Source organism: Sylvia atricapilla, chromosome 28 (assembly GCF_009819655.1).
Source record: "Sylvia atricapilla isolate bSylAtr1 chromosome 28, bSylAtr1.pri, whole genome shotgun sequence".
Classification (NCBI taxonomy): domain Eukaryota; kingdom Metazoa; phylum Chordata; class Aves; order Passeriformes; family Sylviidae; genus Sylvia; species Sylvia atricapilla.
This window is the reverse complement of record NC_089167.1, coordinates 2,566,239-2,580,386: the sequence shown is the minus strand read 5'-3', so window position 1 is coordinate 2,580,386 and position 14,148 is coordinate 2,566,239. Positions and strand designations below refer to the sequence as shown.

The 14,148-nt window shown below is 42.6% G+C and overlaps 1 protein-coding gene and 1 long non-coding RNA gene across 6 annotated transcripts; both read right to left on the bottom strand.

Moving 5' to 3' along the window:
• Window positions 1-242: 242 nt before the first annotated feature.
• On the bottom strand, window positions 243-13,633 carry VDAC3 (voltage dependent anion channel 3). Of its 5 annotated transcripts, XM_066337367.1 has the most exons (9): window positions 13,574-13,633; window positions 10,822-10,893; window positions 9,646-9,695; window positions 5,562-5,714; window positions 4,439-4,491; window positions 2,916-3,143; window positions 1,876-2,026; window positions 955-1,012; window positions 243-736 (listed from the first exon to the last, which is right to left on the bottom strand). In XM_066337367.1, the coding sequence occupies exons 2-9, from the start codon at window positions 10,886-10,888 to the stop codon at window positions 645-647; spliced, it is 852 nt and encodes a 283-aa protein (XP_066193464.1). In that variant the 5' UTR covers window positions 10,889-10,893; window positions 13,574-13,633; the 3' UTR covers window positions 243-644. The 5 variants fall into 5 exon arrangements, with proteins under 5 accessions (XP_066193464.1, XP_066193465.1, XP_066193466.1 ...); XM_066337368.1 differs by lacking the exons at window positions 9,646-9,695; window positions 10,822-10,893; window positions 13,574-13,633 and adding an exon at window positions 8,547-8,576; XM_066337369.1 differs by lacking the exons at window positions 9,646-9,695; window positions 10,822-10,893; window positions 13,574-13,633 and adding an exon at window positions 7,833-7,974.
• LOC136372653 (uncharacterized) lies at window positions 5,868-7,824 on the bottom strand. Its single transcript, XR_010745520.1, has 2 exons — window positions 7,429-7,824; window positions 5,868-5,991 (listed from the first exon to the last, which is right to left on the bottom strand). It is a non-coding gene; the product is annotated as an uncharacterized lncRNA (long non-coding RNA).
• Window positions 13,634-14,148: the final 515 nt, after the last annotated feature.

Genomic DNA, 14,148 nt, shown 5'->3' with positions numbered 1-14,148 from the left:
TGCGCTCAATAACACTATAATGGAAAAAGCTGCTTTCACTGTGCAGGTCTCTAAAACATGAGAGGTGTAAGAATGTTATCCCAGACACCAAAGGAGAAGGAAATCTTCAGTGTACAGGTATGATGTAACAAAGCAGTTGCAGATTATCTATTAACCATGCTTAAAGTTGCATGAAAAGATGAAAAAAAAGACCAAAAAACCCAACTGGATGGAACCTTGGTGAGAGTCAACACACATCAACCTTGTGTTCTGACCGTGACCAATTTATTTCATTCTGTTGTAACCCCAAATTTTCACTACAGCACAGAGACCTCCTTTTATAAAAGGCTGTGAAGTATAGGACATGCAAAATGCAATACAATAATGGGGAGAGGTTGGATTTTCTTCTGGTTTTTTTGGAACAGATTTAAAATACAGGAAACTGAAATGTGGCACAAACATCACAACTTCCATGCATGCCTTCAAGTGTCTTCCTTCGTTGTGCTGGCACACTCTGGACTTCAGCATTGAGTTAAAGTCATTCTTGGGAAGAGTAGAAAATTCACACTTCTTCAAATTTCAGAGTAATATTAAGGCTGAAATGCACTGGGTACACTTTTCCTTCATCTTCCAGAGCACCACCAGTGGTTTTACTTAAAGCTGTGTTAGGCTTCCAGCTCAAATCCCAGCCCAATTTTGTGACCTCCAGCACTGAAATTCTTGCCGTCAATCAAGCCTGAGAGGGTCAGCTTCACACCTACAAAAGCAAGTCATGAGAACCATCACACACTGAGATCCCTGCACAGTGCTCTCCCTCAGGTCCTAGTTACCACAGGAATTTTCACACATAGACATCCTTTAGTTCTGAGTCTGTTCTAGCTCCTCTGTTCACCTATTCTGTTCTTGAGATGACTGTGAATTAAACCATAGTGTAGTACTTAACACTGTTTGCTGCTAGCAGTGAGAACTACTTACCAGACCGAAGGGCATGAGTATAACCAATTCCAATGAGGCTGGCATTGTTCACTTTAGCCTACAAGAAAAAAAAAAATCACAGTATTTATAAACTGTGTAAGTATTCATACAGAAGTGTCCCAGTCCCCTGAGAAGGTGGCTTATACATTAACACTCTTGAGCTACTTGGAGACCAGCCTCTATTAGAAGCACATTCCCATCTTTTCCTTTTCTCAGGAGTTTTCAGCTTAAGCAAATGGTGCAAATTCTGCCCTCACAGAATGCCATGCTGTTTTTCACTGCCTCCTCTATTATGTCTTTATAGCCTTTAAAGAGCTACTTACTGCAGTCCCTCAGGAATGATTTTCTTTTTTCTTCTAATGAGCAAGAAATACATGAAAATGCAACCCCCTTTGTGCATTACTAAGTTTTGAGCTCTTAACAATAGTATTTCTCATTTTTAATTTTGGTTCAGTGGTTCTGGAACTAACTAATTGTTGTTTGGAAACATAAATGCTTGCTACTTCAGTAGTCCTTAGTATTAAAACACACACATCAGCTGACTTTCAGGGGTTAACTTACTGTTAGGAGGCTGTGTGCTCAGGTAAACTTCCACCATTTTAATCACAATATGGTTTTATATTATGGATTTAAGAATTAAGAGGACACTTTCATTGTCTTTTAAAATACATTTTGCAGCACACTAGCATGCTATTCCAAGCACACTAGTCAGACTATTTCACTATGGACAAAATTATATTTAAGATTTCTTTTCCTCCATAATTTCACAAGTATGATGGGGAGGTTGCAATTTAAATTTGAACCACGACAGAAGCCACAGTTTCCAATCTACCATACTTCCTCTGTAACTAGTTAAAGGAACTGCTTCATTACGAATTTTAGGGGAGCTTGAAATACTCATTTCTATAACAAAATTCTTACCACAACAGAAGTCTTCTCATCCATTTGATACTTTCCAGCAATACCAAAACGTGTGTTGTTACTGCCAGCAGTCCATGCAAGATTGACTGATGTCTCAACCTTACTAGTAACCTTCTGATAAATAGACCCACCAAACTCAGTGCCATCATTCCTGTTTGTAATAGATGCAAGTGTGTCAGGCCTTGGCTTTGTTTAGTAACTCTAGATTAACCCTTCCCCACAATGATTTCACCATTATCTTCTAAAATGAACCGAGAGATCCAATACTTCCCTGAACCCAGGCTCACTACTTCCTAGCTGGAGCTGGCAGACTCCTGCTCATATATTTTTTTTACACAAAACATTTTGCTTGCAGAATGGAGTAAGACTTTCCAACAGCCAGAGAACTACAGTTTAAGGTTCTGAGAAAAAAAACAAACCCAAAACCAAAACAAACCCACCCAGATAACCTGGTTGCTTGTCTCAAGGAAGACAGTGTGCAGTAACACATAAAGGAGACTTCAGTTATGGGAATAAGACTAAAACAATGCTGTTGCATGACAATTGTTTAAACACATGATCTTCAAAGCATCTCAGGCCATCTGAATGCCAAGACTAGAGCAGTGATGACAGCTGGAAACAAACAATGCTACACATGCCTTTCTCCTTCATCTTGGGCATTCTGAGGGAGAAACTTTCTGTCTGATGGAGAGGGGAGAAGGTGCAGTAGTTTAATGGAAGGCTTTTTTTTTTTGTCTCGTGCCATAACAGAAGTTTAAGCTCAGAGCTTTTAATTACAAATTACCATAAAGTGCCTTTACATCACCATCTTACATATACAAACCCCAAAATTTCTCTAAAACAAGGGATCAAGACAGCCAAGAGCTGGGAAGTTGCACCTTATTTAGTTGTACTGGAAATGAAAACACTGAATATAAATTAATTGGAAACAAAGCAGTCTCCCCTTCCCTCCACCCACCTTTGACCTAAGGCCATTACTGCTAACTATTCCTATTTTTGACTCCTCTGATAATGTTTTTCTAGGCTCAGGTAATACTTACACATTAGTGTGCAGCTGAAAGTCTCCTGCCTTATATCCCAAGGCAAAATTATTTTGTGTAAGCTTATACTTGGCTGTATCAAAAGCCATCTGGTAGCCAGCAAGCCAGCCTTCAAAGCCCAACACTGCCCAGCCATGAATGATTGGTCCAGAGAGATCAATGTCTACGCTGCAGCCTGCATGTACATAATCCCTTTTGTAGGAAACCTTCAACTTTCCACTCTTCTTCCTGCAGACAGAAACATGCAGCTTTATCCACAATAGTATACAAGCATGCAATATATGGAGTTTTATTCCAATATGTAGGTCCCTTAAGGCCAGTTAATGAAACTACTGTAATCCCTCCTCAAAACTTAACAGCTGCTGAAGAGGGCACAGGATAACAGCAACTGTGTTACACATATTCACACGGTGCCACTTTTTCTCCCTACCATCTCAAAGTCTGTACAATCCTCAAGAAGCAAGAAAGACAAAATTCTTTTTCCTTAAACGCTTTAAAATCCATCTGGTTTCAAATTTTTTTTTTCTCTGCGAGTGTAACGCATTATGGCATCATTGTTTTCTTCCAGGAGCATCCATAACCCTGCAGCAAGAGCTGTCTTCCAATGAATTTTTGTCTGTTTGGTTCTCCTCTGTTCCTTCCTTGTGCAGTGCTTGCTTTCCTTTCTTCACTGTGGGGTACCAGTCTCGTCTACCAAAACCAGATTTCTTCATCCTCCAGGCATCACCCACTTAGTCTGCCTTTTTCTGTCCCTCTTGTGATACCTCTTCCTCTCTCCAGTGCATGCCTCTGTTGATTTTGCTACCACTTCAAACACAACTACAACAAAACTCTACCACCTCTAATTCTCTCCTCAGCCTCCTTTCTCTTCCACTCGAGACACAGCAGAACACTTTTGCTGCCTGTTGCTCACACCTAGCCCTCAGGGTCTCATCTGTCACTTAGCTTTTAATTCCTCATATCCAAGCAGTATTTCAAATGCAAGACTCTCCTGACAGGCTCTCCCCAGCAATAAATTAATACCAGTCATTATACCAGAGCAGTCTCAATCTTTGTGCATTATTCAGACATAAACACCCCTCCTTTGCTCTCCTACTTACCAAATTTAAGTACATGAGAATTGAGAAAGACATCTAAGTGCTATTCCACTGCCCTTCCTATCTCCTCAACCAACTGTGCACAGACATCTGGCCAAAAGCATCAGCAAAAAAAAATAAAATAAATTGGTTTACAGAATTGACAGCCTTAGGACTGTCAGCACCATGAAGACTAATTGTTTAAGGGGAGAGTTAGAGATCGAGTACCTACTGCAAAACAATAAATTTGCCAGTAGCCAAAAAGCTGAAGAATGCTTTCAAGCAGAACTTGTCCTCCTGAGTTAAATATTATCCACTGCTTGCAGAAGATTCTAGAGCAACTGCAGAATCTTCTGCAGTAAATGCTGAGCTTTATCACAATAAGTATATTTAGAAGTTATGGGAAATTCTGGCATTCCTTAGATAAAGGTAATAAAAAATGTTTACCCTGTGTTTGGTACAAATGTCGTGTCAACAGCCAGCTTTAACCCTTGAGCCACCTGCAAAGAAAAATACAAGTCTGCTCAAAAATCAGGTGAATCATAATTTGTTAATAATAGACCTCTACATCCTGTCTAATGAGAAAACAAAATACGACTGTAACGTCTCCCTCGTGATTTACAACGAAATCTGAAGATGCTGCATGATGAGGGATTAAAACAGGACCTTTTCTTCCCACAATGAAGGCCTTTAACAGCATAAACTTTGTAGGTATGTTTTTACATACAGGAAAATGACACATCTAGTGCTGACAACAAGAAAATTATTCACAGAATAATGACAGGAAGAAAACTACTCAGTTCACATTTACTTCTTTATAGTTTGAACAATCCACACAGTAGCTCAAAAATCTCTCACATAATCTACAGATACTCTGTTAAGACACAGTACTTCTCACAGGCTAAAGCACATACCCATCTCATTTTCCTCCACCTTTGTTATCAGCTAGACAGCCATTTCCCATTTTAAAGCACAGGTAAAAGTACAGTATAAATGGCTACACATGGCAGCAGCACCACAGCATTTTTTACTTTGAATTTTATCTTTGGCATCGTTACCTTATACTTGAGGCATTAAGTGAAAGGCATGAACTTATTAATGTCAAAAAGAACTGTGCTTTGAGAGTGCTGTATGCTAGCAACCCTTTGTGTAAGCAGTGCCAAGCTGCAAACACTCATCTTTCTCTTCAACCTCACAAAATATATTCGGTCTCAAGGCAGCCAAACTCGAGTTCTTACACATTAAAGCGTTTAAAATGATGAGACCCATCTTTGGTATCCCTGCCTGACTGCAGCAGTGACAGTTCTACAGAGCTAGGTTCATTCAACCAGCTAAGTAACTGCACATACCTGTAACTGCAGTAACTGTACCCTCAGAGGATAACCTAGCAGCACATGGCTCTGAGAATGCCAGCACCCCCCACTCCCAGCCTGTGTGCTTAGCAAATATATGTAAATTCTGATATTCCAGACACTTCCCTGCAGTTTTCATTCTCCCATGTTTCCTGTTCCAACTCAATAGTGTCTATACCATTTACAGAAACAGTTCCAAAGTTTCTCCTTGGTCTTACCTGATCCTCGACAGAAACTTCTGTTCCCAGTGTGTTATCTGTGTTCCACTTCTGGGTGAATGTAAGTCCATGGCATTTGTCCTTGTATTTGGTCTCTAGACTGCCTGAAGACTTGCCTGTGTCCGTGTTGGAAGAACCGGTTGCAGTGAATTCCTGTCAAGGAATCACAAAACAGTCTGAGTTGGGAGTGACCCCCAAGGATTATCGAGTCCAATTCTGATGTGAATGGCCCATACACAGACTGAACCCTCAACCCTGGCATTATCAGCACCATGCTCTGATCAACTGAGCTAATCACAGGGTCACGAGTTTCAGCACTCTTTATATTTAATTACACTCAGTTTTTCCACTTGTCAAGTGCCAGCACTCACACCCTTAGGCCTTTTGACAGAACCCTCAAAATCATCATCCTCCTCTTCCTTAAATCCACCTTCAATAATTTCTTTTGTGTCACAAAATGCTACTCCTTCTGGCAGCTCTGTCCTGGATGTTTCTTTTATTGAGGTGCACTGATAGAGCCTTGGAACTTGCCTAGACACAAAGACCTGACACCTTGATTTACTTTTTATCAGGAGGTTTGATTACTTGCTACCCTTCATCTTAACTTTACCACACTTTTTCCCAGGCTTATGCATTAAGAAAATATTTTTTCTGACTTCCATTGCCAAAATGGCAGTTATTTCAACATCCCACAATTTGCTCTGTACCTTCACATGACTCCATACCCAGATATAAAAAGATACTTGCTTGGGATACAAAGCTGTATATATTCCTGGATTTTTCTTCACAATCTCCTCTAATTCCCTTTATCATCTTACTACTACTGTCCCAGCTGTGGATAAAAAAGCACCTATTGCAGTCCTGGGAATCCTCTCCCCCTTAGGAAAAGCAGTCTTACATTCAAGTTAAGTGAATAACAAAAAGAAAAAAAGAATTTTTTCTCACATTTCTCCAAACATCTCGTGTGTTTCTTCATTGTAATATTTTTTTCCCCGTGTTTCAGCAGTGAAAATGTTTTCTGGAGAACTGATGCTTTTCCTACTGACTGCTGCACCCCAACATTGTGCTTCCTGCTACCATTTATGCTATTGTCACTTAGACTCTTCATAGACTGTGGTGATGACTTCAGTACCTTCCCCCACAACTTGTCTTTCATTCCCTCAGCCAGTAACCCCACTTCAGAAGGAAAGTCACCCTTCAAAAGGCACCTTTTCTCCAGAAAGTAACCTGACCTCAGCACCTTGACATCTCTCTGTCAGGCTGGTCCTTCACTGAGTAGTGTAAAGGAACTAACAACACTGAATTTTGTATAACATGTATTTTGTAATATGCTATTTGGTCAGTTCTTCACACATCAGAGCTGCCTGTTATTTAGTGGACTTGAAGTCTCAATATACATCTCTTCTGGAATAACTCAAGAGGTAATCTACTCAGTGTTTCATGCTGAATATTAAGCAGTGAACACAGTAGTAAGCTCAAGATGTATGAGTTAGGTTTTAAGAAGCATCTGAGAATTGCTCTCATTTGTTATCCTCATCTCTCAAATATTTCCCTTGAAGTAGGATAAATAATCTGTCACTACATTTACAAGTTTTGTCTCTATTGAAGTTTAAAAATTAAAAGATACAGTGCTTAAGAGATAGCAGGATCCATTCCCAACATATCCAAGCTTTGGAACCCTGACTTTGCAGATACTTCCAGGCTTGTAACCCTGGATGTACATTACTTTGACAATTCTGGTCTTTGCAGAGCATACAAGGATACAAAGACTGTAAAAATGGTTGTAAAGTGCTAGGGGCCAAGTCACACTCCTTATGCACAGTTTGGGGCAGTGAGGGATGCTGCTGGGGCAGGATGGGACACTTACTTAAGCAAATGCACTGCTGCAACTCCACAGCAGTTATAACACATCTAACCAGCTAACAAAAACACGTGGCAGAAGTCAGGATGTGTTAAGACTGCTTTAAGACATAATTGCTACACCATGTTCTAATGTCACTTCCACAAATTCAGGGTAAAGACATCTCAAACGTGCATCAGAATTCTGAAGTAACTTTCTTCTAATCTTAGCAAAGGTAACTGATTAAAAAAGCTCAGTTTCTTTCTCAGATCAAGCAAAGGACAGATTGTAAACACTTGTCTCAAAGCCAAAGGAAATAAAAACCCCTGCTCTGTCATAAGATCCAAAGCATTCTGTCAGGCATCAAGAACTCAAATCTGCTTCTGGAAGCAGAAGTCACAGAGACAGAAGTCTGCTGCATCAGTCTTTACCTGTGTAAACCAGAACATCTCACCAAATCATAATTTCTTGAATTTTTTGCTGTAAAATCAAACTCATTCTGGCTCCATGTCACACACCAGTCTTCATCAGCAGTTAAGCAGAGCTTCTCATCATCCTTTCTAGTTTATGGTGCCCGGTATCTACAGGAATGCCATGCACTTAGTTGGCAAAACCATTTGCAATCTATGAAACAGTTATAATCAACAGACACCATCATTGTGGTTTTCTAAGTGTACAGGTATCACTGCTGTTTTCTAAGTCCACGGGAAAAACCACCCAAGCATTTTGTGTCCTAACAATCAGAGGTACTGTTAGTGTCCATGCATGAATTAGATCTCATGCTTTGTTCCTAACTTCATCTCCTTCCCTGAAACTATTTTGTTGCATCAGAATCCTCATCAGAAACACTAACACGCTCAAAACCCGAAGCAACAGACAACAGCACCAATACCATATCTATCTTGTTTTCCCTCTTGCTGTTTTTACAGTGTTCTTGTTGTGGATTGGACAAAGATTGCAAATGGCTTTACATACATGGATCATAGAGCAGATCTAGTTATGGACACGGTCAAACTGTACAATGTGAATAATAACACGATTAAAGACAATTCAGCGGTTTACAAATGACTTAGCAGGCAGCACAGAAAGCCTTGTCAGACAAAGCAATAAAGGGCTAACACATCACAACAAGTCACTGTTCTTACCAACTGGATAAACATCCAAAGAAAATGGCATGGAAAAAGAAAAAAGCCCATTTTTAGAACTTCATACAGTTGTTCATGTTCCATCACAATCAGAAGACAGCATAATTGACTATTAGTGTGTTATTTGAGAATCAAAACTTCCAGCCAGGAAAACTGCCTGTCAAGAGATGTCAGTAAACAGAGGCAGCCATAGGATGGAGACCACATAGTTCCTCGTGCCCACACATTCCTGGTGCACAATGCAAGTGCTCATCAAAAACTCAACTGAGACAGAATACAGTAACACAGAAGTAATGACTTACACCATTTCACAATAAGAATGCAAGAAGAGGTGGGAGCTCAGGCAGAGTTACAAAATAGGTTGAAAAGCAGCTCATCTTACTAATCACAACAGCATTGAGAGGTATGATGTGCAGAACTCAAGAGTCTATGTAAGAAAAATATTATCTAGCAAGTAATATATGCCTGTGGTTAAAGATCAAAATTATGACACACATTCCTGGTTTTGCCACCTCTCCTGTGAAATTGTGAGGAAGCTCCACTTCTCCATCATTAAAATGGGAATCATAGGATACTCTTGTTACTTGGAATGCTGAAGTTTACTCAAACTCTCAAATTCTACATATAGGGTACTGCAGAAGGACTGTTTTCAGTTTTAATTAAGTCTTGAACTTTAAGCACAGTGGGAAATGAATGAAAACACAGTTAAATTAAACTCTGGTGCTTATTTGTCCCTGGACCTTTTGGATAAAAGTCCCTCTGGACTAAAAATCCGATGAAAACTAGTAACAGCAGGGAAATTCAACTGCATTCATGAGCAGAAATGAGAGTTATGTAAGGTGAAGAAACTTATGTGTGGAATGTGTGAATGGAACAGGGAGGAAAGGAACAACACGGCATGTGAAAATTCTTGTGCACCACAGGAAAAGAAGTACTGCTACATCAGCTTCATCCTCCTGCAGACATATCTCAGTCAGCTATGGGTTTTAAAATAAGAAATAAAAGAGAGAAGCAGCACTTGCTAGCCAATTAATGCTTGTTACCAGTTCAGGAATTTGTCCTTCCATTGCTGGTGATGCTGAAAGCCCCCAATACTTACCACCCCACTTGAAGACTTGGTCTTCAGCTCTAACTTGACCATTCCAAATCCTGAAAATAAAATAGCACACAGCACTTGTTTTACTGAAAGATACAAACAAGGCTTATTTTCAATATACCCAAGGCATGCCAGGTAGGGTATGCTGACCTGAAACAGCATATTTTCATGTTTAAACAGTTGTTGATCATACTGAGGGTTACAAGGATTGTGAGAAGAATGACTGAAGGAATTCTGATGACTCAGAGTACATTGCCTCATAATTTAGTCATAACAGACACCAACCATCAAGTATCTCCACTTTCTGTAGGTACCTGCACTCTTGGACTCATCAATACAGTTAACCATCTCTTCTGATTTACTTTGTTTAAATTTTATTTCTAATTGCAGGGCAGGAAATTTTTTTCTCCTCTACTCCAAGAAACATGTATTTCAACTTACTTCAGTCAGTGCCATATAAAGAAATACTATTGCATTCTTCCTTTTCTGTCTGCTCTGAAGCTAGAGAAATATCCAGGCCTTGCACTAAGTAGAAAAGCTTCAAGTAACTGACACTAAAGCAGAGAATTTGAGTTGATTTTTAGTAAAGGCTGAACTTCAGGATGGGAGAAACCAGACCACAGTGCATTTTAGTGTTATGTAGCATATAGATTTGGAATACAAATGAAATCTTTATTGCACACAAAATCAGATTTTAAAAAAATCAACACTTTCTAGTACTGTTTCCAGAAAAGGGACAAATGCAAATACTGTGAAAATATTTGCACTCCAGCTTTAACAAGAAGCTGTTCTGATTAACATAAAGATCACTCTTCCTCAGGAACCTGTTTACTGCCCACATATGGTCTCCTACAGCAATCTACATCAGTATCCCTGATCTAATGACCCTAAATAGAAAAATCAGAAGGTAAAAGAAGGGCACAGCATTTTTCAGAGACTGTTCTGGAGTGCATATTAAAGTCAAACTTATAACCTTTCCCTCCAACTCTTTGCCACTGCATTACTATCATAACACATGTCCAAAATTCAGAATCAGAAGGGGATAGATGGTCCAGGGCTCTGCTGATTTTCTGCCATAAGGTGTTAGGGAATCTCTGAGGTACTCATGTTCTTACAGGCATTCTCAAGATGCCTAAGGGAAATAATGAAAGGTGATCAAACCATCCTCATCTTACTTACCATATCCCTTGTTGAAAACATCCCTGGCAGACTTCCCCAAGTCACTGTATGACGGTGGGACAGCCATTGGATCTGAAACATATGGGAAGCTGTAAGAATCTTAGCTGTAACAGCATGAAGTCTAAACTTAGACTTAGTCAAAGCATTAATAGTCAAAGCATCAATAAATGCCTATGATTAGTAGTCACCAAGTACATCACCACTACAGAGCTGTCAGATCTTTGAACAGTGTTCATCAGAGTCATCCTCACAGCCTTGTTGCTTTTTCAAAAACAAGCTTTGATTCAAAGAATTTATGAAAGCTAATCCATTATTCAGAATCTCTGAATCAACTATATATGCTGGCCTCATGGTATTACGTTGCAAAAAGAACTCATGGGAAACTTAGGAGGAAACATTGCTTTTGTGACAGAACACTGTAAAAGGGTCTCCAAGTGACAAATGATGTCAACACTTAACAATCCCAAAGGAAAACAGGTCTCACTTCCATCTGCACTTGTGACTTCATAGAAAGCTTTTTCAGAGATGTGAAAAATGTAAAAGAGATCTGTGTATACTGTCCAGCAGCCATCAGTGAGTATTTCTGCACCCAGAGAGCAGCAAAACCCAAATTTGCTAAAAGAGGTACGTTTCCTAATGCTCTTACAACTACATCTGAGGATACAGCTCAAAAGGATGGGTATGTAATATTGCAGCATAGACAATACATTTTATTAGTTACCACAATTTAGGGATTTTGCATCAGAAAGCCCACAGTAAAGAAGTAGGCAAACTCTTCCCTAGTGGAAAATTAGCCTTCCTCTTCTAAAATAAGCTTGCATAAATGTAGAGGGACACTTGGTCCAGAAGAGAAGAGCTATCAAAGATGCTCCTTGCATTTGATTTTAAGGGCAATTCTTTGCCATTCCTACTGCTGATGCATTTGTTCATATTCTTCTCTGCAACACCCAACACCAGAAATCCCTGATCCCCCCATTTGGTTATACCAAACTGAAAGACTAATTTTAAAAGTAACAATGCGAACAAAACCTGTGGAAGTACTTGAGTTATCACTTGCCTTCCACCGTTTTACCAGTGTACCCAGTTTCCCTGTCATAAATGCAACACTGCTGTTCTGCTTCCAGCCAGCCAGCCCTTCCTAAAATGAAGCACTTGGGCAATTTACACAGCATACTATATAAACACTCTTTGTTCAGGGACTTAATAACTAACCTGCAATATATGTATCTATCAGTACACAGGCTCGATGGTCCTCGTGGGGTCCTTCCAATCCAGGATATTCTACGGTTCTGTGGGTTTAGAGGATCTGGAGCCCATGGAAACATTACAAAACACTCCATGATCATGGATTCCTAGCCGACCTCTAAACCACGCGGCCTGAAAGCTTCATAATGGTTGGTGGTAAGCCACAACACACTGCAGGAGTTGAGACTGACCGACTGAGAGTTTGAAAGAGATCGGTCTATTCTAACTTTCGAATTACATTGAGATTTTTACACTGAACAATAATAACCCCTCACTCCAGTTTCTGAAAGCATGCCACCTCTCTACCTCACCCACGCTTTGCCAGCTGTCTGCCAAGTCTTTCTGCCTCCTGCAGGGATGGAGAATGGGCTTTAGAGACAAATGACAACAGTGCTCAGTGGTCTGGAGTCTGCCCACAGCAGCTTCACTGAGAACACCTGAAATAAAGGAGGACCTTTCCATCCTGTTCAGCACTTTCCCAACCTAAAATCTCACCTTTTGGGGTGACAATCTGTTGTGATTACACCTCGTTTTAATAAGGCTGTTGAGACACCTTGAACATTGTGAGCCTGTTCGCTCTCTTTACACTATGCAGCTATATCTTCTGTGTGTTTAAATGTGCAGATTGAATTTTATGCAAGCATTTAAGCAGTATTAAAAAAAAAAGACATCCTCGAGTTTAGCCCATAATGAAATGGGCTAAAGAAATTCTTTGCTAACAACAAGCATCTCTACCTGCACAACAGACTTGTCTAGAGGACTCGAGCTCGGTTTCACAACTCTTAACATTAAACTTGCATCAACCAGATACAACGGCAACAGCAGAAGAAATACAACGCGAAGTGGGAAAAACCCCAGAAAAATACAAGCATCGGTCTGTGCAATAAGCGTAAAACAACAAAACCAACCAACGAACCAAAAAAACCCAAACCGAGCCCTAAACGATCCCCCTCAAAGGAACCTCGCCCAAGACACAGCAGCGCCGTGAGGCCGGTTTCACGTCTCCTGACGGCGCCTCGGGGCCTTGCCCACGGCCGGCGGCACGCTCCTTTGGCGGCGGCTGCGCGGCCCCGGGGGCGCGAGCGCGGCCCTGCCCCGGCGCTGCCGCGTTACGCAACGGGTAACGGAGCGGCCGCGCTCCGCTCCTCGCCCCGGCCAAATGCCGCCGCCGCGGGAACACTCACAGCCCGACAAATTCGTGCCTCCCGGCCCAGAAACTGCAGCGGCTGGCAAGATCCCCGGCCGCACGGGCTTAGAGACAGAACAGGCCCGCGTACCGACGCTGCCCTTTCGGCAGCCCGTGGGCCTGCTGACGAGGAATTGCCCCCGGAGCGAGCGGCCGGTGCCCCCTCGGGCCCAGCGCCGCCGCGGCAAGGTGACTCCGGGGACACCCGCCTCGGCGAGGCCCAGAGGACACCACCGCGCCGCGGTCCGACAGCACCGACAGAGCCGAGCCAAGCCCAGCCGGGCCGGCGCGGCCCTGGCCCCGCCGCGCTCCCGCCGCTACCTGCCGCCGGCGCTGCCTCCGGTGCGGCTCTCGGCGGCCCCAGGTCCGCATGCGCGGCAACACCGCTGCGCACGCGCCCTGCGCCTGGCCCCGCCCACCCGGGGGCCTGACCACGCCCACCCGGGGGCCTGACCACGCCCACCCCGACCCGACCACGCCCACCCGGGGCCCGACCACGCCCACCCGGGGGCCGGCCGCCGCCGCGCGCCTGCGCCCCGCCCCGCGCGCGCTCACGGCATGGCGGCGGCTCGGGAGCGCGCACGGGAGCTGCCCTCAGCCTCCCCAAAAAGGTGCCGCTGCAGCCGGAGCCGCTTCCGCTGCCGGTGGCCGCTGCAAAGTTGTGCTTCGGAAGAACGGAGGAGGCCTGTGACGGTATTCAGTGCCGCGGGCCCCGCCCTGCCTCACCCGGCCTGTCAGAGGCGGTACTCCGTGACTCCGGCGGGCACTAAAGGTGCTCTCAAACCCTTCACTTATGTTATCAACAAAATCTCCTGTCAGTCATCGTCAGCCCCGTTTGGAACTTTTCCACAGATAAACCCCTTAGGGCCACTATGGCCCTGAATCAAAGGAAGGAG

Excerpts from the sequence above, each read along its gene's own strand:
- VDAC3 (XM_066337367.1), bottom strand. The coding sequence starts at position 10,888 with ATGGCTGTCCCACCGTCATACAGTGACTTGGGGAAGTCTGCCAGGGAT. Across the intron at positions 3,144-4,438 it reads ACATTTGTACCAAACACAGG|GAAGAAGAGTGGAAAGTTGA; the intron begins GTAAACATTTTT and ends TTCTGTCTGCAG. Across the intron at positions 2,027-2,915 it reads TTTCAGCTGCACACTAATGT|GAATGATGGCACTGAGTTTG; the intron begins GTAAGTATTACC and ends TATTACAAACAG.